This window comes from Thalassophryne amazonica, chromosome 11 (genome assembly GCF_902500255.1).
Source record: "Thalassophryne amazonica chromosome 11, fThaAma1.1, whole genome shotgun sequence".
NCBI lineage: Eukaryota > Metazoa > Chordata > Actinopteri > Batrachoidiformes > Batrachoididae > Thalassophryne > Thalassophryne amazonica.
The window spans coordinates 41,864,836-41,890,832 of NC_047113.1; the positions used below are offsets into that span (position 1 = coordinate 41,864,836).

General features: G+C 39.9%; 3 protein-coding genes across 7 annotated transcripts in view; 2 read left to right on the top strand and 1 right to left on the bottom strand.

Annotated features, from left to right (window-relative positions):
- Nucleotides 1-11,886, top strand: part of znf185 (zinc finger protein 185 with LIM domain) — a 29,596-nt gene extending 17,710 nt beyond the window's left edge. For all 5 annotated transcript variants that reach the window (XM_034181340.1, XM_034181339.1, XM_034181342.1 and 2 more), the window contains 10 exons: nucleotides 1,160-1,204; nucleotides 1,316-1,378; nucleotides 1,643-1,744; nucleotides 2,010-2,051; nucleotides 5,087-5,121; nucleotides 5,783-5,854; nucleotides 5,963-6,034; nucleotides 7,270-7,336; nucleotides 7,626-7,728; nucleotides 11,636-11,886. In XM_034181340.1, the coding sequence (XP_034037231.1) occupies nucleotides 1,160-1,204; nucleotides 1,316-1,378; nucleotides 1,643-1,744; nucleotides 2,010-2,051; nucleotides 5,087-5,121; nucleotides 5,783-5,802 (307 nt within the window). In that variant the 3' untranslated portion in view covers nucleotides 5,803-5,854; nucleotides 5,963-6,034; nucleotides 7,270-7,336; nucleotides 7,626-7,728; nucleotides 11,636-11,886. The remainder of the gene's footprint in view (nucleotides 1-1,159; nucleotides 1,205-1,315; nucleotides 1,379-1,642; nucleotides 1,745-2,009; nucleotides 2,052-5,086; nucleotides 5,122-5,782; nucleotides 5,855-5,962; nucleotides 6,035-7,269; nucleotides 7,337-7,625; nucleotides 7,729-11,635) is intronic.
- Nucleotides 11,887-11,922: 36 nt separating this feature from the next.
- fut11 (fucosyltransferase 11 (alpha (1,3) fucosyltransferase)) lies at nucleotides 11,923-17,270 on the bottom strand. Its single transcript, XM_034181347.1, is given in 9 exon segments — nucleotides 11,923-13,050; nucleotides 13,170-13,310; nucleotides 13,313-13,446; nucleotides 13,449-13,619; nucleotides 13,622-13,673; nucleotides 13,675-13,769; nucleotides 13,772-13,802; nucleotides 16,151-16,531; nucleotides 16,630-17,270. Coding segments are annotated over 9 exon segments (1,509 nt in total). The 5' UTR covers nucleotides 16,984-17,270; the 3' UTR covers nucleotides 11,923-12,900.
- Nucleotides 17,271-18,647: 1,377 nt separating this feature from the next.
- On the top strand, nucleotides 18,648-22,287 carry rab9b (RAB9B, member RAS oncogene family). Its single transcript, XM_034182014.1, has 2 exons — nucleotides 18,648-18,719; nucleotides 21,228-22,287. The coding sequence occupies exons 1-2, from the start codon at nucleotides 18,668-18,670 to the stop codon at nucleotides 21,914-21,916; spliced, it is 741 nt and encodes a 246-aa protein (XP_034037905.1). The 5' UTR covers nucleotides 18,648-18,667; the 3' UTR covers nucleotides 21,917-22,287.
- The last annotated feature ends 3,710 nt before the right edge of the window (nucleotides 22,288-25,997 follow it).

Below are 25,997 nucleotides of genomic sequence, written 5' to 3' on the forward strand. Positions count from 1 at the left end.
ATTGAATGTAATTCGACAAACTGCCCAAGTTACTGCAGTCTGACTCGCTCAGTCAATCAGTTAGACTTTAAGCCAGTTCAAGGAATGGAAATGAAAACCAGGAACAACCAATACAGAGCAGTACTTCCGTTTTATCATTTATTTGCAATGCACTGAATAGTAGATGTCAGCAAAAGTTCTCTGGTCAGAAAGCTCTTTGGTGTTTAGTCATTCGTTGTGGAGCTTTGCAGCATATCTGTCTCTCTGTGTGTGAATTGCAGCAGAGATGTTAACAAAATAATTAGTTTATTTAAGCAGTCTGCATTTGCAATAGTTTTCTCAGTTTGCATAATCTTTTTTTGATGTGACTACCTGTTGAAGAATGGAGGCAGGTGTTTTTTTTTTTGGCAAAGGCTATACGCCCAACCGTTGGGCAGATAAATATAATGTCCTACCTTATTCGCCCAACCGTTGGGCAGATAAGTCATACATTGAACGTTACATGCACAACCGTTGGGCAAATAATATAATGTCTTTCTTATTCGCCAACCGTGATTGTGTATTTGGACATGTTTTGTGCATCTATACTACGTTTTTACACCACTTTTTAAGGCTCTATTGCTGCGTATGTTTGACACATTTAATGGCGCCGTCTTAATTACTGCGAAACACCGCAATGGATGAAAACAGACAAACTTCATAAGCATTTTGAATGGAAGCCTGTTAACGACGACGAAACAGTTTTGAACAAAATGCTGCTTGGTTGGCTGTAGATGGTGTAAGTTTGACACTGTTCCCTGGGTGTGATGAGCCAAACAGAACCACTTTAGATCATAGCTCCTCCGCGGGCCTGCGAACCCAGCCAGTGAGAAAATATCCGCCTTTTTTCCCCTCCCGCGTTGAAACCGGAAGTGAGCTTACAAGCGCGTCTCATTGGTCGGTATTGTGGTTGGGCGTATATGCTCGCAAATTTACTTTATTGACCCAACAGTTGGGCGTATAGCCACTCCGTTTTTTTTTTCATGCATCTGCTAATGTTGTTTTGATTTGGGAGAGTTACGGCCTCTCATGGCCACCATACAGGTCTAATCAGAACAAACCGATAGGGAAAAAAGAAAATCTGTTTTGAAGGCCAGGTTGTAACTTTTTTCTCTCTGTTTTGGCTCTCTGGACTGAGCAGTCCCCGCTTGTGGTCGCACACATGGGTAACCAACACAGAAGAAAGGTGATAACACACTCTCAACGACTCTGTATAGCGAATGCCTTTTCATTCATCTTTATCCACCTTTCCATATCCATTATCTGCTAAAAGCCTTTCGCTGTATGTTCCTTTCAGCCAAGAGCCTGAACCCAAAGGTCATACCGTAGATCAAGAGACAGTGGTCAAGTTTGAGAGAAAGTAAGTCATCTATATTTTTTATTTATTTATTAAAAGCCTTGGGTGCGTATCTGCGTATCCCTTTCACTGCGCTGAAGTAAGTAGGCTTTTATGGCGTGAACCTCTGCTCATTGAGCTAGAAGACATTGTGTGCCGATGCTCATGAAAATAGGTCAGATATACATTTGTTCCCACTTTCCCTTGCGAGTGCAGTAAACATGTCCCTTTCTAGCCAGCAATGCACAGAGTGTGAATTTGTCAGCCTGTCTCCATATTGTGCTCAAGGTCCAAGGAGACTGACTCCCCGTGGGACAAATGGACATCACCCACTGTCTATACGGTTACTACGGCAACAGAGGAGGAGGAGGAGGATGAACAGGAGGACAGGTATCACCACGAGGCTGTTAAATGCATGTTCAAGCACTTTAATTTGTTTTTAGCAGGTTGTCATTGTTGGACCATTGAATTCAGTCTCTGTCACAGTTTAATTGAAAGCAAAAGAAAACGCAGCTTGTAACCTGCTCACGCTCACGGCTCCGGCTGAGAATAATCGGCTCCTTCTCAGTTTGATATGTATATTTTAAAAATGTTATCGCTTTCTCTTCTGGACTGTGACTTTAAACATGATGCTAGAATGTCCTCTGTTTCGTAGCCCTGTGGAGACGCAAACAGTAACAACAATCACAACGATCAGGTGAGGACAAATTCAACAAAGCACATACTGACTAACTGAACGATTGAAGAATGAACTCAAAAATAGGAGTGAAAGGTAAAGTACGTAGTAGTGTAGTACATGTTAATTCCCCATGTATATATGTCTGTGGGCGTTGTGCCACATATTCACAACTCATGCTTTTAATTTTGCCATCAGTTTATTTACATGGTGAATGCTTCTTTTACTAAAGACGAGATTTTGGGTCCCAGTTGCTACTCAGGGATCCCATGTTTTTAATAATTTTTCCTGAAAATGACCAGACATTCCTGCCTGACCTTGATGAAATGACGTCTCTTTGTATTTTATGAAGGCCGTGACTAATTGTTCGTTAGATAGAACATTAGTCTAGGAACTAACCATACTTACTGCATGTGCAACAAAACACCTGAAAAGTGGAGCAACATGTGGACATCCTCCTCTCAACTGGTGATTCTGAAGTGTAGTGATCAAGGCTCTGGACTCTCAGTTGAGTGGTGTAATGTGATTACCACTGTATGTACAGTATGTAGCCCTAGCACTTGTGAAGGTATTGTTTTTGGTCCTGTGTATGAACAAAGATTTAGTCAGATTTGGATGACTGTCATTTGAATGTTTGAGATTTAACCAAGGATAAACTGAATTGATTGTGAAAAAAGGGGGAAAAAAATCAGTTTAAAGTCAAGGACATAGGTGCACATCAAAATTTTGGCCCAGTGTTTACATATAGAGGATACAATGGCTATTTTAAGGAACTGGTTAAAGACACATTTTTTTGTGACGATTAAACGCTCATATAAAGTCACATCACATTTATGTCTGTCGCATGACCTTTGATATTGGGTGTCCTTGAAAAGTTGTCTCTCCAGTTATTTGCTTTTGCCACATTTTGTTATGTTACACCCTTATTCCAAAATGGATTAAATTCATTTTTTCCCTCAAAATTCTACAATCAGTTCTCCATAATGACAATGTGAAAAAGCTTTTGAGATTTTTGCAAATTTATTTAAACAACAGCAACAACAAAAAACTAAGAAATCACAAGTACCTAAGTTCAGAATTGAGCTCAGGTGCATCCTTTTTCCACTGATGATCCTTGAGATGTTTCTACAGCTTAATTGCAGTCCACCTGGGGTAAATTCAGTTGACTGGACATGATTTGGAAAGACACACACCTGTCTACATATAAGGTCCCACACTTGACAGTGCATGTTACAGCACAAACCAAGCATGAAGTCAAAGGAATTGTCTGTAAACCTCCGAGCCAGGATTGTCTTGAGGCACAAATCTGGGGAAGGGTAGAGACACATTTCTGTTGCTTTGAAGGTCGCAATGAGCACAGTGGCCTCCATCATCTGTAAATGGAAGACATTTGTATCCACCAGGACTCTTCCTAAAGCTGGCCGCCCATCTAAACTCAGTGATCGGGGGTGGAAGGGCCTTAGTCAAGAGGTGACCAAGAACTCGATGGTCACTCTGTCAGAGCTCCAGCATTCCTCTGTGGAAAGAGGAGAACCTTCCAGAAGGACAACCATTTCTGCAACAATCCACCAATCAGGCCTGTATGATAGAGTGGCCAGACAGAAGTCACTCCTTAGTAAAAAGTACATGGCAGCCCAGCTGGAATTTGCAAAAAGGCACCTGAAGGACTCTCAGACCATGAGAAACAAAATTCTCTGGCCTGATGAGATAAAGATTGAATTCTCTGGTGTGAATATCAGGTGTCATTTTTGGAGGAAACCAGGCACCATCCCTACAGTGAAGCATGGCAGTGGCAGCATCATGCTGTGGGGATGTTTTTCAGTGGCAGGAACTGAGAGACTAGTCAGGATTGAGAGAAAGATGAATGAAGCGATGTACAGAAACATCCTGGATGAAAACTTGCTCCAAAGAGCTCCTGACATCAGACTGGGGTGATGGTTCATCTTTCTGCAGGACAATGACTCTAAACACACAGCCAAGATATCAAAGGAGTGGCTTCAGCACAACTCTGTGAATGTCCTTAAGTGGCCCAACCAGAGCCCAGACCTGAATCTGATTGAACATCTCTGGAGAGATCTGAAAGTGGCTGTGCACCGACGCTCCCCATCCAACCTGATGGAGCTTGAGAGGTGTTGCAAAGAGGAATGAGCAAACTGCCCAAAGATAGGTGCACCAAGCTTGTGGCATCAAATTCAAGAAGACATGAGGCTGTAATTTCTACCAGAGTACAGCGTAAAGGGTGTGAATATTTATGTGCATGAGATTTTTCTTAGTTTTTTATTTTTAATACATTTGCAAAAAAAAAAAAATCATGTTACCATTATGGGGTGTTGTGAGTAAAATATTGAGGGGAAAAACTGAATTTACTCCATTTGGAATAAGGCTGTAACATAAAGTGTGGAAAAAATGAAGTGCTGTGAATACTTTCTGGATGTACTGTATCTCTCACACATGCTGGAAATATGATTCGCTCCAAGATGGAGTTCCTGTAAAACAGCTTTTTGAAAATACCACCAAGATATTTTCACAGAAGTGATCAACTTAACAGAACATAAATAACTACAGTTATTCAATTCATAGTCACGTAATGCAGATGGGAAATGGTTTTGTATGTTCGGGAGAATTTGACACTAAACATCAAGACTTTACAACTGGTCCAAATATCCAATTCAATTTACTGCAATGGCAGGTAGCGATACAGTGGATTGTGCACTGTAGGAATTTATTTTTTCCTTGTTCGATTCTCACCTCATCATTTCTACTTGTTAAGAATTACGGAAGGGCTGGGAGCCATGAGTAACATTTAAATTTAAATGCCTGGGAGGAGAATGAAGCAGTGACACGATACTGTAGAAACAAACCACACACACCTGCCCAATAAATGTAGACCTTCTGGAGCTGTGAGTCACAAAGACATCAGCATCATGCACTTATAAAAACCTGCAGCGTTCTTTTTTTTATTGGATCCAGTCCAGTTTATTGATTGCTACAGCCTACAGTAAAAAACTCTCTCTCTCTCTCTCTCCCCCCCCCCCACTTTGTTAAAATCTTTCCAGCGAGACATACCATGAGCAGAGCCTGTTATGGATCAGTAAGTTTATGATCTTGTTAACATCAGAAAATAATGTACAATACTTTCTCAGAGTGTATTTTTTTTTAACCATTTGGTTCAGTGAGTTTCTTACTTTTCTCAGGAGTATTGTTTAGAAGGGGATTGGACTTTTAAACATAAACAAGGATGTGCTGCTGTAGTGTTATATTAGTGGAATAAATGTAATCATTGGATGTGTTTTGACTATATTGGTCAGTGTAGCATGCCCCCCCACCAGCAGATCATCACCTCTGTGGTTCTGACAGACGACATAGTTAGAATGTGAGACTTCGGAGGCCAAACCCTGTGGGAACACTGCTGTACCATCTTCACATTCCAATCTGAATCCAAAGTTACTGTTAACTTCAATGTTTTTGGGTAGATGGACTTAAGTCTTAACTCTACCATTGAAGTTAAATGACAAGAACTTCTCTTCCACTATCGCTCAATTTGCCCTCGTTTCCTTCCCTCTAATTATCAGTCTCCAGATGTCAGATTAATGATGTGTATTAGGGATGTCCCTTTGTCAAATGGCAGCCTGTTAAACAGTGCACCATTAACAAGCAATGGCAGAAAACGATTATCTCCAGAGATACATTTGGCAGATGTGGAGTACTTATGTGTAATCCAGCATACTTCTGTCATTGGTTTCTTTCTCCAGCTTTGAAACCCATTCGGTGAGAATGACAGAGGACGACCAGTATGTTCCAAAACCAGAACCTGAGTCCAAAAAGTGAGCAACTTTTACAAACCTCAGCATTTTTAAACTGTTTTTTAAATGTGTATATTAACTTCAATCTGTCTTATTTCTGAAACTCGTCTTCATCTGCCTTGACTCCAGGCCTGTTGTGTATGTGAAGTACCTCAATGCTTCAGAGCTTTCAACGCATAACCAAAGAGGGAGCTTTGACAGGTATAAATACACATTTCGGAGCCTGCTGCTATTTGTAGCATACATTGTTATGACAGCCCGACTGATACGGATTGTTTGGGGCTGATACCAATATTAGATAGTACAAAAATTTATAATACCAAGATATGGAGAGATATGTACAATAAAATGGCAATATTCCAAACATTTCATTTTCAAATCCTAATGAAAAAAAATGTAATTGTGGCTTAATGATTTAGAGTTTAAACATGAACTTTATTTTCCATAATGATCAATATAACCATCAACCAACCAATGCGGAAGGTTGCCAGTATAAACCCCACCCCTGCCACATTTCTCCATGTAATGTGGAGTTGCTTCAGGAAGGGCATCCTGCGTAAAACTTGTGCCAATTCAACATGCAGATCCACCTCAGATTTGCTGTAGCAACCCTGAGTGCAAACAAAAGAGCAGCCGAAGGGACTTACTGTAACCATCAACCAATCAATGTACATGTCGTCCTGCCACCACTTGGATTGGTAGTCACCATGTTGCATCATTCAGCTCAGTATAGCAGTCACTGTCCTCTTGGCTGTACAGCACCCATTCTGACTAAAAATGGTCAGTTTGCTTTTGTTTCTTGTAGCTAATGTGACCAAGGGGTGATGGGGGTCCTAGTCACGCTTAACAGCATTGTAAACAATGTTGCCAGACCTCTCTCCGCTGGACAAACTATGCAATGAGAATTTCCAACAGCCAATGTTTTCTGCATTGTTTATTCTGTAAAATAAAAGTTTTCCTATCAGCAAAAATAATATAATATAGATACCGATATTTATGAAAGGCTCATATCAGCCAACATTATCAACCAACGGTTCAGTCGGGCTGTAATTGTTATGTCAGCATGGCTTGTTTGCCTATTGATGGGAAGTGTTAAAGAAAACACACTGATGGTAAACACTGACAGCAACCGCAGTCACATTAACATTCAAGCTAACCATTAACGCCAACGCTAGCCCTTAGCAGTGACCATGGTTAATGTCATATCTGGTTTTAATTTTCTTTAATACAGCTATTTAATGTAACAATGTCTAGTATAAATACTGATGTATGCCAAATCCAGGAGTCTGGTAAGTTCTAGAAAACCACCATAACTGCAGAAACAATACAAACACGTTACCATTCAGAATGTTGGTTAAGAAAGAAAGGGAAAAAAAACAACCAACCGCTGATAAAATGGTTGTTTTCATGACTAATTGCTGTTCTTGTTTCCACAGTGGGATCTGATTATTTGAGATCAAGCTCTTCTAGTTACTCTTACAGCAGCCCCTCATACTACTCCAGGTAATTACACAAAAGTATTTAAAAGTGACTCTAACCAGACTGTTCTCCTACTATTTTTTTTCTTCCTGATGTCACATAACCAGATATACAACACACAGTAAGCCAGAGATTCCACCAAGCCTGTTAATTTGGTGACTAAGCAAACATATCAAAGGACTACTTTGACTTGTTAAAACCTCTCACACAGGACAGAGTGGGTCACAGGTTATTACAAAACAGTCGTAGCGACATGAGACTTGTTACTGAGTCAGAAACTAAACTTATCTCAATCGCTGTCTCTCCCAAACAGCTCCCTGACATCCCTGTGCACATACTGTGGAGAGCCGGTGGGCAATGATGCCAAGATCACCATCGATCATCTCGGGATCAGCTGCCACCCATCCTGCTTCAAGGTACGTCATGTTTACTTTGCTGTATTCCTGCTCAAGACACAGTTTGTTAGTTACTGGAATGTAAAATGCTGGATAGAGTATGTTCATATGCAGTAATGTGAAAATGTCTTCAGCACCCTCTTACTATACATCAAGGATAGTATGTACAAGTAATAGTGATTATTTAAAAACTGCATTGGTGTTTGCTCATGTTGATGTTCTTCTAGATCAAATATTCCAAGAATATCTTAAACAATTTAGGATCATACATTTGGGCACGTTTTGTTTGGCAAAATTTTGTAATTTTCTCGATACACCTTCACAGTGAAGTTTAAACAGAGTAATCTGCATGTGCTTGTAGCTTGACTTTCAGCTTTAATTCAAGCAAACAATGTGGCATCAACTATTTTGGAATCGCACTAATTATAGTCCCTCCATTTCAGAAGCTATAAATAATTGGACAATTGACTGACATACAATTTCAAAGCCACTTATGTGGCCTGTTTCTTAGTTATACTGCAGCAAATGAAGCAGATAAAAGGCCTGGCCTTGATTCCAAGTGTTGAATTTCTATGTGGTACCCAAAAAGGGCATCGGGATGCAAGCAATAACAACTGAATAAAACTATTAGACAGATGGCAGGAACGTTATGAACAGCCAAATAAGCAATTTGGGACAGTCTTAAAAATAATTAATCAACACCAAAAGGCCTGTAAACACAACTAAAAGGCATGATGACACAAGTAGTTTCCTAGTGAGGAAAACCCCTTCACAACATCTAGTGGAGTGAGAACACTGGAGGAGGTTGTGTATCACTGTCAGTCTAGAATTAAGAGATGCCCTTCATGAATTGAAATACAGTTTATGACATCATCAAACCACTGGTAGCATTTAAGGACAGGATCTCCAGAATAGACTGTAGCAGAAACCATCTTAAAAAAAAGCCTGCCCAGTTCTGAAACAAGATCTTTGGACAGATGAATCCAAGATTATTCTGTACCAGAGTGAATAGTTTGGCCAAGGAAAGAAACAGCTCATGATCTGAAGTGTACCATATCATCTGTCAAACGTGGCTGAGGCAGTGTTACAGCATGGGCACATGTGGCTGCCAGCTGAATGGAGTGACTGGTGTTTACTGATGATGTGTCTGCTGACTAACAGAACATACATTTCACTTACTGAAGATACACCTATTAGGGCAGAAAAGACCCACAAACAAGCAGTGACTGAAGCAGAGGTCTGGCAAAACATCTCAAAGCAGGAAACTCGATATCTGGTGATGTCCATGAGCTCCAGACTTCAGGAAGTCATTGAATCAAAAGGACTTTCATCCAAATATTAACAATAATCCTTATGTTAGTTTGTCCATACAAAAATGCAGTATTTTTGTTGAATTAAAGCTGAAAGTCTACACTTCTGTTACATCATGACTGTATGATTTCAGCTCCATTGCAGCAGTGAACAGAAGCAAAATTACATATTTAAAATTTTAAAATGTTAATTCGAACAGTCAGAGCAAGTGGCTCTGTGAGACAGGACTTTGAATTGTTGTCCAACAGGAGTTGGAATACCTATATACAACCCCTGGCAATAATTCTGGAATCACCGGCCTCGGAGGATGTTCATTCAGTTGTTTAATTTTGTAGAAAAAAAGCAGATCACAGACATGACACAAAACTAAAGTCATTTCAAATGGCAACTTTCTGGCTTTAAGAAACACTACAAGAAATCAGAAAAAATAATTGTGGCAGTCAGCAACGGTTACTTTTAGACCAAGCAGAGGGAAAAAAAATATGGAATCACTCAATTCTGAGGAATAAATTATGGAATCACCTTGTAAATTTTCATCCCCAAAACTAACACCTGCATCAAATCAGATCTGCTCGTTAGTCTGCATCTAAAAAGGAGTGATCACACCTTGGAGAGCTGTTGCACCAAGTGGACTGACATGAATCATGGCTCCAACACGAGAGATGTCAATTGAAACAAATGAGAGGATTATCAAACTCTTAAAAGAGGGTAAATCATCATGCAGTGTTGCAAAAGATGTTGGTTGTTCACAGTCAGCTGTGTCTAAACTCTGGACCAAATACAAACAACATGGGAAGGTTGTTAAAGGCAAACATACTGGTAGACCAAGGAAGACATCAAAGCGTCAAGACAGAAAACTTAAAGCAATATGTCTCAAAAATCGAAAATGCACAACAAAACAAATGAGGAACGAATGGGAGGAAACTGGAGTCAACGTCTGTGACCGAACTGTAAGAAACCGCCTAAAGGAAATGGGATTTACATACAGAAAAAGCTAAACGAAAGCCATCATTAACACCTAAACAGAAAAAAACAAGGTTACAATGGGCTAAGGAAAAGCAATCGTGGACTGTGGGATGACTGGATGAAAGTCATATTCAGTGATGAATCTCGAATCTGCATTGGGCAAGGTGATGATGCTGGAACTTTTTGTTGGTGCCGTTCCAATGAGATTTATAAAGATGACTGCCTGAAGAGAACATGTAAATTTCCACAGTCATTGATGATATGGGGCTGCATGTCAGGTAAAGGCACTGGGGAGATGGCTGTCATTACATCATCACTAAATGCACAAGTTTACATTGATATTTTGGTCACTTTTCTTATCCCATCAATTGAAAGGATGCTTGGGGATGATGAAATCATTTTTCAAGATGATAATGCATCTTGCCATAGAGCAAAAACTGTGAAAACATTCCTTGCAAAAAGACACATAGGGTCAATGTCATGGCCTGCAAATAGTCCGGATCTTAATCCAATTGAAAATCTTTGGTGGAAGTTGAAGAAAATGGTCCATGACAAGGCTCCAACCTGCAAAGCTGATCTGGCAACAGCAATCAGAGAAAGTTGGAGCCAGATTGAGTCCATGCCTCAGAGACTGCAAGCTGTTATAAAAGCCAGAGGTGGTGCAACAAAATACTAGTGATGTGTTGGAGCGTTCTTTTGTTTTTGATGATTCCATAATTTTTTCCTCAGAATTGAGTGATTCCATTTTTTTTTTCTCTCTGCTTGGTCTAAAAAGTAACAGTTACTGACTGCCACAATTTTTTTCCTGATTTCTTATAGTGTTTCTAAAGCCAGAAAGTTGCCATTTGAAATGACTTTAGTTTTGTGACATGTCTGTGATCTGCTTTTTTCTACAAAATTAAACAAATGACATCCTCCGAGGCCGGTATATATATATATATATATATATATATATATACATACAACCCCTGGAAAAAATTATGGAATCACCGGCCTCGGAGGATGTTCATGTGCTTCATATCTGAGGATAAGCAGCAGCAGTCCAATGGGCTAAAAATCCTTCTGTTCCACTCCACCATGAAGCTGTGTCTGTTAATGCAACAGAAAAAAGTTTAATTCTGCACAGTTTGTGCAATCACATCTGCAGAAGCCTATAACACCTTCAGAGTTGTCACGAGTGACTTTTCTAGCTAGTCTTCTTCTTGCATGGTCACTCAGTTTTTGATAACTGCCAGGCAGATTTATATTTCTTAATGATTAATATAAATGAAGTCCAAAACATATTCAGTGACCTTGGAACCTATTGTCTGACTTGTCTGAGACAAACTGGTTGTGAAAGTAAAGGTTTCCTATAAATTCAATAATTGGTACCAATCCTGTGTGTTCATTTTATGTTTTTGTATTTATTTATTTTATTTCACTATTTGAAAGTGTTTTGTTTTGTTGTCCAATACCTTTAGAGTTTTTAAAAATATTGTGATTGCACGAATGGATTCGTTTTCATTCATATTGTAACTTCTGTTTTATAGGCTACATACATATTTTACCACATTACTTCAATAACACACTAGTTCAAATCAAGTGCAGACAGGAAATGCTCACCTTGTTTCACATAACTGCATTTCCTAATGGCTCTCTCTTGCCATTTCAGTGTGCCGTGTGTTATAAGCCTATGGGAGAGCTTTTCGACAGCATGTTCATACATCGTGGCAAAGTTCACTGTGAGAGCTGCTACTCCAGAGCCCTCGACTGATTACCGAGCTTCTTCTACTTCGCCGTGTTCCCTTCATGTTAGTTTACCTAAAATACTGAGAAGTTGGCCTTTAACACGTGTGGACTATAGTTGGAATGATGTGGTTTAAGGGGAACAAAGAGTTCTGTATAAACAATGTGACTACTTGATACAGATTCTTACATTTAGTTAAATTTACCCCCCCCCCCCCCCCCCCCCCAGCATTGTTGTGATATTTGTTTCAGCATGCTATGAAGAATATGGTGTCTACAGCATTTTGTGCTACACTTAAATGTGAACAGACAATACTGACAAGTGGGGTAAGAATATGGCAATTTGTTTATCATGCAATGAAAGTTATTTTAATGCTATGATATTCTTGATATAAAATTGTGTCCAATCTTTATGCTTTGTTAGCAAAATAAAATCATTTATACTGTACTGCTACAAAAGTGATATAAAAACACTGTAATGTTCTGCTTTAGGAAAAAGTAGGACTTAAGGATTATTGCACATAATAATTGTAGCACCATCTAAGAGGAAAACATTGTAAAGTATTGCCACAGAGATTCATTAGCTGTTCTTGAGAACTACTACTGCAAACACAGCAGCTGTTTCCCACTGGAGAATTGTGCATAATTTTACATTTTTCTTCATCTATTGATGAAACAAATATTTCTTTACACAGTCATTTGAAATGTTTTGTTTTATGTGACTTGAACTAATCACTATTAGCTAACTGCAAAGAAACTTATGGGGCCCATTGCTGAGATTTAATGGTCTTACACACAGTTTTAGGAAGCTTTTGGCTCTGGCCAAGTCCAAGGAATTCTGCCTCCCAAAGGAAATGTGCATTTCAAGAACACCTGTGTTGCATTTTAGTAAATATCAACAATGCAACCCAAAGTCAGGGGCAGCAATGGAGTTTATAGTGATAAAACAACTCAAATATTTAGATATAACAGTTTTTTTTTTTTAAAAATCTCATTTTAAAAGGATGATGTCAGTTAAGTCCAAAGACAGAATTGGTTTTTAGTGTGATTAAACTGCTCACAGGGGTAGAACAATTTTGGCTCAGGTGCAACTGAGGCAATGTCTGCTTCGTTCCACATTTAAATAATGTAACATGGGACACCTCTGCAATTCTGGATGTGCTCCAGATGCTGTTTGTTTCAAAGCCTGTGTCAGTGTTTTCCTCTGGCTCTGCTCACAGCAATGTTCTGCATGTGCTTCCACAGCAGTGAAGGGTCCGACTCGTTGTGTCTTATCAGAGACTCCAGCCCCTCCGCTTGGTCCAGACTCTGCCAGTAATCCTGAGGCCATATTGCAACCACCTGCAGACAGATACAGAAACAGTTTAGGCTTGACACCAAGGATATTTTAATTAGACAAACCAGACTGGGATTTCTCTCTGCTGTGAGGCAAATTTTGAAGTAAAAAGCCTTTTAAATACGGTGAGCATACCCGTCATCTTGGGCTAATTGTGGATGTCTCCATATCCCGGGCTGGGCAGAGGGCATCCCATGTGGGAGTTGTTAGCCACTTTAGGCTGAGGTGGTTGGTTCTCTTTCGGCGCTTTCCTAAAGGCTTGTTCGAGGCTGCTACTCGCGCGTTCTCCTGGTCACACACATAACATTCAAATCCGTTCAGATAGTTGGGCTTACTCATGTCATTAACACCCCACTCCCGAGTTTCCAACGCCTCCAGCAAATGAGCATTACTGATCCGCTGGGATCCTTGAATGCTAAATATTTTGAATAGGCTTCATCATTCTCATCCAGAAATTTGAGAAAATCCCCGAGGGCTTTTGGGGAGGGGAAGTCATCTATGACGATCACAGAGTGTCCGTTGGGCATCCAGTCTTTGACCACAGGGGATCCTCTATAGATTGGCACACAGCCTGGTGGAGAGGCCGCCATAGTTTTTCCGTCATGTAATCTGGACACAAGCCGTTTTCCCAGCGCCAGGTGGAACTTGTAGCGTGCAACAAAACTCATGAAGCTAGGCTCTTCACCAGTAGCAGTGGATGTGTCCTCCAAGTGCTCAGGTAAAGCTCGTTGTTCAAGCACTTTCCATAGGAGTCCACCTATAGAAAGAACAACATCATCACACTGAAGAATGAAGGAATGTTAAGGTTTTCTTTATTCTACTGAAATAAAGCCTGAGGAATTCTGAAATGCCCTCTCTGCAACAGCTCAACCATTAGCCTAAATGCTAAAATCTGAATTTATAGCAGTTACTCTGCTGTATCCATAAATATTAATACTGTAATTCTGATTTATTGAAGCATGCAGTACTATCTGTGAGTGCAAGCTGGGCTGACTCAAATTGAGGGTTTTGGTGCAGATGAACAAATCGCAGTTCAATTTAATTAACTTGTGACCAAAGTGTGACTTTGGTAGTAAATGCATCCTCAGAAAAAACATTTAGATGCTGCAAAATAGATAAACTCTCAAATGACACTCATTAGCCACTTCATTAGGTACACCTGTTCAACTAGCCATTAAAGTGAATTGTCTAATCACATGAAACTCAATTTATTTTGGAATGTAGACATGGTCAAGAGGACAATGAGGGAGGGAAGAGATGATTTTAGCAACTTTGAATTTCAGACACTGCTGACGTACTGGGACAGGGATATTCAACTCATTCCAGAAAGGGCTGAGAGGGTGCAGGTTTTCTTTGCAACCACCCACTCCACCAGGTGATTTCACTAATTAACTGATTCCATCTGCTCAAAGTGACAATCAGGGGTGTGTCTAAAAAGTGGTCTCTCAAAAGATTATAGAACATGCTAGAGAGGCTTTTAAATTCATATTCCACTGAGCAAGGGAGAGAGTGGAGACTGAAATAAATAAATAAATACCATTAAGGAAGCATAGAAGTAATGAGAATTGGAATAAGTTTCATGTTTTTGTCTGTCATTTACCTCTTAGTGGTAATGGACTGCATTTAAATGTTCAACTGATGGAGACACTCAAGGCACTCAAATGACACATGATTCACTCATTCACGCACGGATGTCAGTGCTGCCAGGCAACACCTGCCGGCACATCGGGAGCAACCGAGGGATCAAGGACCATGCTCAATGGCACCAAAGTGATTTTCCTGACTGACTGGGGAATTGAACTTATGACCAACCCACTTGTCCCTGGATTCAGAGAGGACATGAAAATTCCACACAGAAAAAGCCCCACATCAGACTTAAAGCTAGCAAATAAGCGTGTCCTGAAATTGGTGTATCAGCACCATGGCACTGGATGGTACTGCTGCCCACTTCTTTCTGGGCAAAAAACTCTAACCCTAACCCTGGTGTATGTGTCTGAAAACAGCTTTCATTCAGAAGTCAAAGGATTAAAATGTAAAAAGGGGAGGGGGAGGAATCACAAATTACTGCTCTTCCATACAGGCTTAAAAAAGCCCCCTCTAACCAGAGGAGACCCCCAAAAAATTGTTTACATTAAATGCTTTATTGAATATTACTACTGGATGACATAACTGTGTAGCAGAAAATGGCACCTTGATTTAAATGAATAAGATATACTAGAATGACAGAAAAAACACAGATCATAAACTTTCATGCACCAGATCAATGGAAAAGTAACTTGGTTTTTAACTACAGTGCACCCAGAAAGTATTCACAGCACTTCACTTTTTCCACATTTTGTTATATATGTGTTATACCTTATTCCAAAATGGGGTAAATTCATTTTCCCCCTCAAAATTCTACTCACAACACTCCATAATGACAACATGAGTTTTTTTTTTTTGAAAATTTATTAAAAATAAAAACTAAGAATTACATAAGTATTTACAACCCTTTGCTCAATACTTTGCTGATACACCTTTCGCAGCAATTACAGCCTCAGCTTGCTTATAGGGCTGGGATATGAATTTGCCTGCTCTGGGTGATGAATGATGTGTGGCTAGATAACTGGATACATGTCCAGTCTATGGCACAAAAACACTACAGTATGCAACTTGGTCATAGAAACTAAATGTAATGCTTTACATTCTCTCATCTGTCCTCATCCAACCTCATTCCATAAGGTTCAAATGGAACCCATCAGCTGTCATGCAAATTTTAGACCTGTGTGATGTCTGCTCAGAAAAAGAAGGTGGTAGGAACACACTTCAAAAAATTTTACATAGATTTGAGATTTACATTCAGAATTACACAAGAAATTGGAAGGCACTGGCTTAAGTGCTGGGAATTTAAGATTTTTTTTTCTAATTTCTGACATGTTAGACAAAATTATTCAATTTAACACACTGTAACAGTAATCCTGATTAACGACAGAATTGGTCTCATTTTTCAATTACGGTTTCTCACTGGCTACAATTTTAAAGTGTCAATATACAAAACATACAACTTACATAGTCTTGCTAAAATGGAAGCTACAGTGCTGACAGTAATACTCGTCCATAGCATACCTCAATGTACTTCATCAGCTCCTGAACATATCGGTCTCTGTCTGAAGGTACATCACAGTGAGACTGCATGTAGAGCACAGGGGCTAGGCCCTCCCTCCTCAAGCGATTTTTCTCCTTCAGGGACATGGACACAGGCTCCAGCAAATAACTCAGAGATGGCAGCCACTGCAGAGTCAGAGGATAATCGGAGTCTCTGCGAAATGTGGCAGTGTAGTTGAACAGCCGTATTCCTGGTCCATGTGAGAGAAGGTAGTTATTCATGGGCGATTCTTCATGGAACAATGCCCAGGTCTGGTGTCGAAGACGGGGCAACGGTGCCTCATATGCCCGGAAGTCTGTCCCATAGAAGATGATGGATGCTGTCCGTTTAAACAACTGGACCTATCAAGATGAAAGTTACAGATTTTGATTAATGTGTGCATGCAATTTTCCAAGCATTTCTGCAATGAGCATTACGTAAGCTTAAGTGCATGTGATACCTTGCGGTTACTTGTGACCAGACAGGAGGATGTGGCACAGTCAATGCGTTCGGTATCGCCAGGGAAATGTGGGAACAGTCCTGCACTCCACCAGAGGAGAATGGGCAGTTCCTTGTTGCTACGGTGGTCTCTGTTGCCTGGGCCACGGTATGAACTGATAGAGGCAAACTCCATCTCTGATAAAGCACTCTGGGGCTGAAAAGCTGCTTGGTCCACTAGATCCAAAAGTTCCAGTGGGCGTCGAGTGTCAGGAAAGGAGGCAAAGGAGACCCAGACCCAGCACAGGACAACCAGAAGCCCCAAACAGAGACAGGACACCAGTCTGCCCCTACCTGCCATCTGTAAAGAACACATCCAAAAATGTCATACAAGTGCAGGGAATTTAAAACAAACATTCAAAACCTTAGTTTCTCTTTTGTGTAAACAGAAATTCATAAACTAGTGATAAGGCTAAAATTAGCACGTAGCTTTAACTTCACTCTTTCCAGTATTCAGAGCAGGTCGTCGACAAACATTAAATTATAGTTTCCTACCATTATCCCGACAAAAAGCACATGAAAACGCGTCTCCTTCACTTTCTGTAGACACTAAAACGCGCAATAATCCTCTGAAACATCAGGTTGTTAAACGCTGTAATCACTGAGATCCAGACTGCAACCACAGCAACGCAGCTGGATTCTTCTTCTCGCTGCGATACGAGCAAATCTCGGCTCCGCACTGCCACCTACACGTCTGGAGTATGTAAAGGTCAATCACACAAAAGCACAAATGAGAGTGGGAGAGAGAGATAAAAGTGCATCTGTTAAAAAAAGGTTATGCTGCCAAAACAATATATCTCGCTATTCTGCTACAAATACTAGAATAAATAGCACTTCATTAAGAATTGCGCATGAATAATATAGAATACTATATAATGTATGAATGAATGAAAAGTCCGATGAAGTCCAATGTACAATTACTGGCGGTGCTCGTGTCCAGATTCTGTTGCATGAAGCAGATGAGAGGTTATGACTGACCGTGTACAGAACGCCAGTCTGACACAGGTTGCTTCCCAAGCCAAGGTAGGTACCAATTTTACAGATGCGGAGACTGGGACAATGCTGAAGTGTGTTCTTTGTACTGGAGGCCAAGGCTCTGACCTTTCCCAGTAAATTTTGGTGTTTGCCAGGGATGTGTTCTAGCTTCTACTCTGTTTAACACTTGCATGGACTTGATGTTCCATATAGTTGTTGAAAACAGTGGCTTACGAGGCCTTTGTCACCAAGGAAAGGTTACTGGCCTTGACTTCATAGACAATACTATATAATCTATGTGGATATCAGATGCTCTGATTGCAGCACTTGAGAAGCTGAGTGAGAAATCAGAGTGCCTGAATTTGCAGTTGTCCTGGATCAAGACCCAAGATCCAGGCTTTCGGTGACTTCCTGGACTCACCCGTCAGAAGTGTGTCTGAACACAAGGAAAGTGTTGAAGTTGTAGAGACATTTACTTATCTTGACATATGTCTGAGAAGTAGAAGTGGATAAGATAAGATAAGAAAAGCCTTTTTTCATCCCTCAATGGGTAAATTTCAGTGTCACATCGCAGCATAGAACAGTAGGAATAGAAGGGCATGCAATAAAACAGACAAGTATCTCTTAAAAAAACTGGTGGAAAACTGGTGAGAGAAGGCAGGTGCATTTTGTGGCAGCGGCATCTGCCGCGGCACATACAGATGCCACTGGAAGTTGCGAGACAACTTGTCGCTGCCACAAAATGCAGTTACCCCTACTGAAACTGGTTCGGTGAGTTAAAGTCCAACCATTGGTTCTACGTGTGCACCTAAAACATCTACCTGGCTGAAGAGTTGAACTAATTAGAATCGGCTGGTTTAGTGGCTGGTTGGACCATGATCAGAATGTGCAACCGATGTACATATTTAAGTCATATTTCCTCTTTTTCATTGTTCCAGACATACATGGTTTCCAATCACGAAAGTGGATGAAAACGTCGGGCTTTAGGACCCGTTTGTTCGTTTTGGCGCTCAGGATAATGACAAATGTCAGCTGTAGAGGCGCTAGTGAGCATAATACGTAACTGTTTGAAACAGGGTGAGTGTAAACACATTTTATTAAATCACGGATTAACATCTGTGAATGTATTGTATTGCTCTTGCAGCTGTGGTTTTCGCCGTTTATGGAGCTGCTTTTAGTTGCTTTGAGTCTGTTGTGCGCTGAGGCTAGCGGTTAGCAGACAGCTACACTAGCCGGTTTTAGCTAGCTGTTTTTTCTTATCCGCTGACAGTTTCACTGACTGTTTCTTGAGTTTCCTTAGGTTCGAGACTTGCTTCAGTTTCTAGTCAGCTGTTTTGAAGCCCTACCTAAGCGTCTTTCGTGAGAGCGTTATTAAAACAGTTTATTCATGATTTTAACTACCTGCCACGTTTGATAGTAAGCTTTTTAGCCAAGTAAAGTGCTCACCCTCATATCTTATGTTTAAAAAAAATACTTTATTTTTCTTTTGTCAGATAATTGAATTGTTTGACGAAAAAAAGGGTCAGTCAGCACCAAATTTTGATTTGATTTGAAATAGTACATGACCATAACATACAAAACGGTATATAAACTTGCCAAGGATGACACAATAAAATGTTAAACTTATTTCCATTGTGGCCCTCAGGAAAAAAAAGGGGCAAAGAACTAATAATCCGCAAAAAAGGCATAAAATACAAATGGAGAGCTAGAAGTCCCGATTGCAGCTTGTAAGCAGGCTGAACTGACTTCTCGGTCATTTACCTCAGTTTGAAACTAGTCACCCAGTTCTCATAATGTGTTGACAATAATTGTTCAGGTTTGTTTTTTTTTTTTGCAACAAAACCAGTTTCATACTAAGAATCAGCATTACAGGAATAGTTCATCCATCTTTAAATTCAAGGAATCAGTGAAAATGTCCAGTTCAGTAAATGTAGCAATATTTTTTGCTTCAACTTCAAGATGTAAAATGCAACACATTACCTTCTAGCCATGCCAGATGCCCATACTGGTGAATTTTATATAGATTTCTTCATTCTTGGATTATTTTTGTGACATTGCAAAGTATTGCAGTGAGTTCAATGGCAAACGTTCTCTGTTACAGACCTATTTTTCTGTTTCACTCCTAATCCACAGTTCCAAAAGATTTTGGTTCACCAGTAGCAGTTCCATCTTCATTTAACTCAAAGTGATCAAAAGGTTTTGAGCACAAATGAGAGTTTCTGGTCAACTTAAATTTGCAACCTGATAGTGCAGCAGATAACAGAATATTTACAGAGAGGATTCTTTCAAATGGTGAAACAAGCACCAAATTTGGCACAAATACTCCTTAGACATTATAGAGTATAGGAACACTGGCGTTGCAGAACGAACTCCCCCACAACAAAAAAATTGGTCCCCCTGCCTTCACTGCACATGTCATTTCGGAGCATCAGCGGCGATTCACAGATTATTGCCTTGTTTCTGCTTAAAACTGACTTTAGAATGATTTACGAGGTTTTACTTTGTCATCTGATGGTTAATAATCGCATTATTCCCTTTGATCGCTTTGGGTGTAGAGAATCAGACTCAGACGAGCTGCTGTCACGCTCTGATCGCTTCCCCCGCCTTTTTTATGAAATAATGCTGAATTTATGTGGAAATGATTGTTGTACAAAAGCTTCAGATATCTGTTGCTGAGATAGATGATGACTGGAGTGCAGTTTCAAGCAGAAATGAGGTGATAATTGATGAATTGCTGCTGACGCTCTGAAATGAAGCATGCACAGTGAAGGCAAGGAGGACTGATTTTTATTGGGGGCCATTGGGTGGGTGACACTGGTGCAGCACAGATGTCTATGTGATTATATTGTTTATTTAAAGGAGCAACTTTCACTTTTGGCCCCTGTACAAACTGAATTAGATCTTTGTCACCATTTTTGCTGTTTTCACCCCATAACACCATAACATTCAGTCACAGATAGTCCAAAATATACCTTTTTGGAATCTCTGTGATCAGACAAATAATGTGGCATAATTTTCAATATGATTGGAATATATTTTAATTTTGACCCCTGTGTAATTCTTCAGTTGGCCCCTACCTGGCTGCCTATTGAAAATTCAAGTGGTCAGTTGTTTTTTTTTTTTTTCTTTCTTTCTTTCAAAAGAGTAATGTCTAAGGAGTATGTGTGCCAATTTTGGAGCTTGAATAATTGTTACAGTTATCTGCTCCACTATCACAGAAGAAAAATCTGCTAATCTGAGAAACAGCCAAATTCTGTCAGCTGAATCACAGCAACTAATGAATACCAAGTATGTACATGTAAACACTCTCTTTCTGACCACATGACTTATAATGTAACTGGATGTGGAAGTATGCTGACTGCAAATCTTGGCAAAATAAGGAATACTAATGGTGCACCCTGCATATTGGTTCATAGGTAACTATATGTGATATGGGTAATAAAACAAAGAAAAGTTGCAGACGTTGAGTTTGAGAGTTGACTGCTTTCTAACAAGTGATTATACTTAATTTCCTGTTAATGTGGTGATTTTGCTTCCGTTTTCTATGCAGTAAGTATCGTGTTTAATTTCTTCCTCTTTTTGCAGGTTCCATCAACCCTGGTCTTCCACCTGGTGTGGAGACCTATAAGCCAGCGAGGAGGCCGAATTGGAGGGAAGTAAGCGTAATGAGTGGGAAAAGCCTGCTGCTGAAGGTGATCCTCTTGGGAGATGGCGGAGTGGGAAAATCCTCCCTGATGAACCGCTATGTCACAGACCGTTTTGACTCCCAGTCCTTTCACACTATTGGCGTGGAGTTCCTCAACCGGGACCTGGAGGTGGATGGGCGCCTGGTTACTCTTCAGATCTGGGACACAGCGGGCCAAGAGCGCTTCAAGTCGCTGCGCACACCGTTCTACCGAGGCGCCGATTGCTGCCTGCTTACGTTCGCAGTGAATGACCTGCAGAGCTTCCAGAATCTAGGATGCTGGAAGAAGGAGTTCATGTACTACTCAGATGTTAAGGATCCTGAGCGGTTCCCTTTTGTGGTACTAGGTAACAAGGTAGACATGGCGGAGAGGGAGGTGTGGGAGGATGAGGCGCGGGCGTGGTGTGAAGAGAATGGCTGCTGCCCTTACTTTGAGACCAGCGCTAAGGATGACACAAATGTCACGGCCGCATTTGAGGCGGCTGTCAGGGAGGTTCTGGTTGCTGAGGACAAGATAGACCATGCTTTGCTGAGTAGTACCATTGATCTCCATGGCAACCGCAAGATCTCTCGTACATCCTGCTGCTGATTGGTTTGCTGTCACATGATCTGGTCTGAATCTTCCCTTTTTTAATGTATTGGGCTGAAACTTGCCTGTGTTGGTTTTAAGAGCTGTTGAGATATTGTTTATCACACACATGTAGGTACACAATGCTGCTTACAGTATCCTTTTAATATTATGTGGATAACATAGCTATCCAGAGGCCTTGTGTCATTGACTCAGCTGATATTCTGATTGTTGAATGACTGCGCCGACAAAGGTACCCACACACTGTAAGAGGCACAGTCATTTCATGGGTACTCTTCAGTGTTTGTAGGAAGTTGTCACTTTTACCCACTCTGAGCTTTGTCTGCCTACGCAGGGATTGTATCAAACAGTGGTTTCAATAGTGCTATTTTTTTTAAATAAGAGGTTCAGAGAATCTAACTACTCTAGCAGAGCACACTCTACCTTTAGCACAGTACTAGAAGTCTTGAAACCTTTGAACCGTGTCAGTGATTTTGTGTGTGTGTGTATGTGTTTTTATTTAATGGCTACATTGATTTTTCTTTTGATATCAGTTCTGTTAGCAGTTGTTGCAGTCTGTATGTGGAGACTTTGTTCATCATTGTTACTGATGGCACGTGTGTTTGAGAAGTGCAACATTATTTGATGACTAATAGTTTATGGGTCAAGCTGGTTTTCGGTACAACGTAAGGAGACTAAATGACAATTATAATCCAGTCACAGTGTACCATGGCCTACACAAAAAAATGTATGATGCCATCTCAGGGTGGTAGTTATAGCCAGGTAGGGGTCAATGAAGAATTACACAGAGGTCAAAATTTAGAAATGCTCCAATCATACTGAGAAATACACCACATTATTTGCCTGGTCATAATGATTCTAAAAAGGTATAGACTATATGTGACTGACGTCTGTGGAGTTATGGGGTAAAAAAAGCAAAAATTGTGACAAAGGTCAGTTTGCACAGGGGTCAAAAGTTAAAGTTGCACCAATTTTGATAAGACGTGATGCAAATTATTGCCCAAGTTAATGGGGTTTTAAAAAGAAATAGTTTTCATCATTTCTCATGTTTAGTTACATATGTCATATGTCAAAGAATCCAAAGGATGTCAACGTTATTTGACCTTTACTTTGGAGACAAAACACATTCAACACGTTCAAAACTATTCCATTTATTAATCCTTTTATTTCAACCAATAATTTGCATTTTTTTTTAACTGAAATTGAAGCCACTTTAACTTTTGACCCCTATACAAACTGACCTTTGTTACAATTTTTGCTGTTTAATCTCATAACTCCATAACATTTAGTCATAGTTGGTCCAAACTATACCTTTTTGGAATTGTTATGATCATACAAATAATGTGGTATATTTTTCAACATGATTGGAGCATTTTCAAATTTTGACCTCTGTGTAACCCTTCATTGACCCCCATCTGGTTATAGCTACCATCCTGGGATGACTAGCATACATTTTTGGGTAGGCCATGGTACACTGAGGCTGGATTGTAAGTGTTGTTTAGTCACCTTAAGTGGCACTGATTAGGTCAAAATTGATGACTGGCTCATGGACTATAACACAAATTTAGTTATGATGAAGATACATTATTCCAGTTGTGAATGGGAAGATGACCTTGTTGTTATCAGTGGGTAGGCAGTTGTTTACACCTTGGCTACAGAGTACTGTGATGCTCTGCTGTCTGTCATTCACTTACTACATCTGCCAAGGATGTTACATTTGTAATGTTTGGAAGTAGGATTATTTAAATTAATCACTAAAATATTAAATGTTTGCGTTCATCTGCCAAAAGAGGCAGAAACACTACATGTATTATTTTAAATCAAACTCTGGGTTATCACATATTTTTTTTTTGTCAGTTATCTTGTCAACAAATGCCACCAGGACATTCTGAAAGGATTTTTTGTTAAACATTGCCATATAGCCAGTTACACAAATTATCTGATTACTGTGGAAACTTGGTGAAAGTAGTCTGGTCTGGAAAAGTTTGCATTTTGAGGTGGTTTTGCAAAAATTGTAGAGCCAGAAAAAAAAAAAAAAAATGAATAGGGCAGATGCTCAGCACAGCTCAGCTGGTGTAGATGAGGAAAAATATTAAAATGACAACAAAAAGGTTTGTTTCCTCCCCTTACCACTCTTGCATTGTCCTTGTCGTGGGATGGGTAAGGTCTAGACCTTACGTATAGCACTTTGAGGTGACTTATAATTTGGCTCTATATTCATATAATGACCTCACACCCTATGGCTGCTGGGATAGGCTCCAGCACCCCCCCACCCCTCTCTTCAAAATGATATGAAATGCTAGAACCCAATTTGACAAAACATGGAGAACGTGTTTATTTTTGGATGGATGCTATTATACGTAGCAACATGTTTTTAAAACATTACGTTTTTGGTTCTTGGTAAAACTGGAGATGTTTTATTCCCACGTGTCAGATCATTTTATTCCAATTGTTTATTTACACGGGATTGTTTACTGTGTAAAGATCATTATTTATGAAGTTCATAAATAATACTGCTTTTGAACCATTTGTGAGCTGCTTTTTAGTTCTCAGTGAGTCAAATTTCTGTCAGGTTTTTTTTTTCCTCCCTTCAGTAGATGTGGATGTGTGATACTCTGGGCTTCGTTTGTTTCATTAGTGTCTCCTAGGTGTGTAGAGGACATTGATTATAATAACGCTAACTATGGCGTGGTTGTAATTGTGTGCGCCTGGTTCACAGCATAGCAAGCCTTCACATTCCAGATGTTGAGCTTTGCCTATTCTAAAGGCCTCCTGTGCTTTAATGACATATTATATATATGCCTTGTGCTGTATCAGTTTTCTTATTCTTCTACTTTAATAAATCTTGAGCACAAGGAGTAATGCTGTTAACACTCATGTCGATTGTGCACCTCCTCTCCCATCTGTCCATGCAGTATTGTGAGAACTGTTTGGTGCTTATTACTTAACGGGCTAATTTGTCATGGGTGTGCTTGTGTTTTGTCCCTATGGCTGCTGTCAGCCAGAAGTGTTGTCGTTACCCTGTGTGGTTTTGAGAAAGTAATCTATTTGATGTTCAATACCAATTCACCATGGTTCAGAGTTAACATGAAGTTCCTTGTCATCTGTATTTTGAATGCGTTTTTTTGTGTCCTCAAACAAGAAACTGTTGCATTAAGATGAAACGTTTGTCCTCTTGTCACTTTCATTGTGTTTCCATGTTGTTCATATGTTTTTGTTACTGACTTTGTTTCAGCTGTCAGACAGCAAAGGTACTCGTCAAATCCAAATTGAGATTGTACGTATTATGTTTCCATATGTGTTATAAACATTACAAGGGTCTCACTGTGAAAGTGAACCCAATCAGGTACTGTCATGTTTATTATTACACGGTTCTTTGATGAGGACTGTAATATGTGTAACGGTCCTCAAAGTATGAAAGAAGCTTTAACTGTGAAAGGCACAGGGCATTTTAATTAAATTAAGCTGTTAGTCTACATTAATCAAAGGTGAACGAGGGCTGAACGGTTACAATATTGTTTTCTGAATTAAACTTTAAGGTCCTTTGTAAGGTGGTGATGTAGCCGACCACAACTTTTAAGTGAACTCTAACATACCTGAGAATCATCAGGTATTTTTACAATGGTAGCATAATTTACAGTGTTGAACCCATCTTACTGTCTTCGCCCAGTAAAATGTCATTTTTTTTTTTTTTAACTATTGCTGTAGTATTTATGAATGTAAATGAACTCCCCATATTGCTTCAGTAAACTGCAAAGGGCATGCATTTTTGAGTAATGTCCATTTTACTTTCACCGCACTAAATCAGAGTATTCTTTTTAACATTGTGAAAGTTACAACTGTTCAGCCAGATATCTTAGTTGATCTAATGTGCAACTTGCCTTACGCCTCTTTTTGCACTACTGAGGATAAGACTGGTTGTGCCGATGTACTGGAAAGCATTCTGTCCAGTGCTTGGTTACAAATAAAACATGCAGCATAACCCATTGGAGTCACAGTCTCGTTTGTTGTACTGATTCTCTAACAGTTGGTTTTTATTTGTTGAATGTTTGGAAAAAAGTTTAACGTTGAAGTGTGTCAC

What these genes read in the sequence shown, in the direction of transcription:
- rab9b (XM_034182014.1), top strand. Translation starts at nt 18,668, where the DNA reads ATGTCAGCTGTAGAGGCGCTAGTGAGCATAATACGTAACTGTTTGAAA. An exon ending in ACGTAACTGTTTGAAACAGG is followed by an intron (nt 18,720 to 21,227) that starts GTGAGTGTAAAC and finishes CTCTTTTTGCAG; the next exon opens with GTTCCATCAACCCTGGTCTT.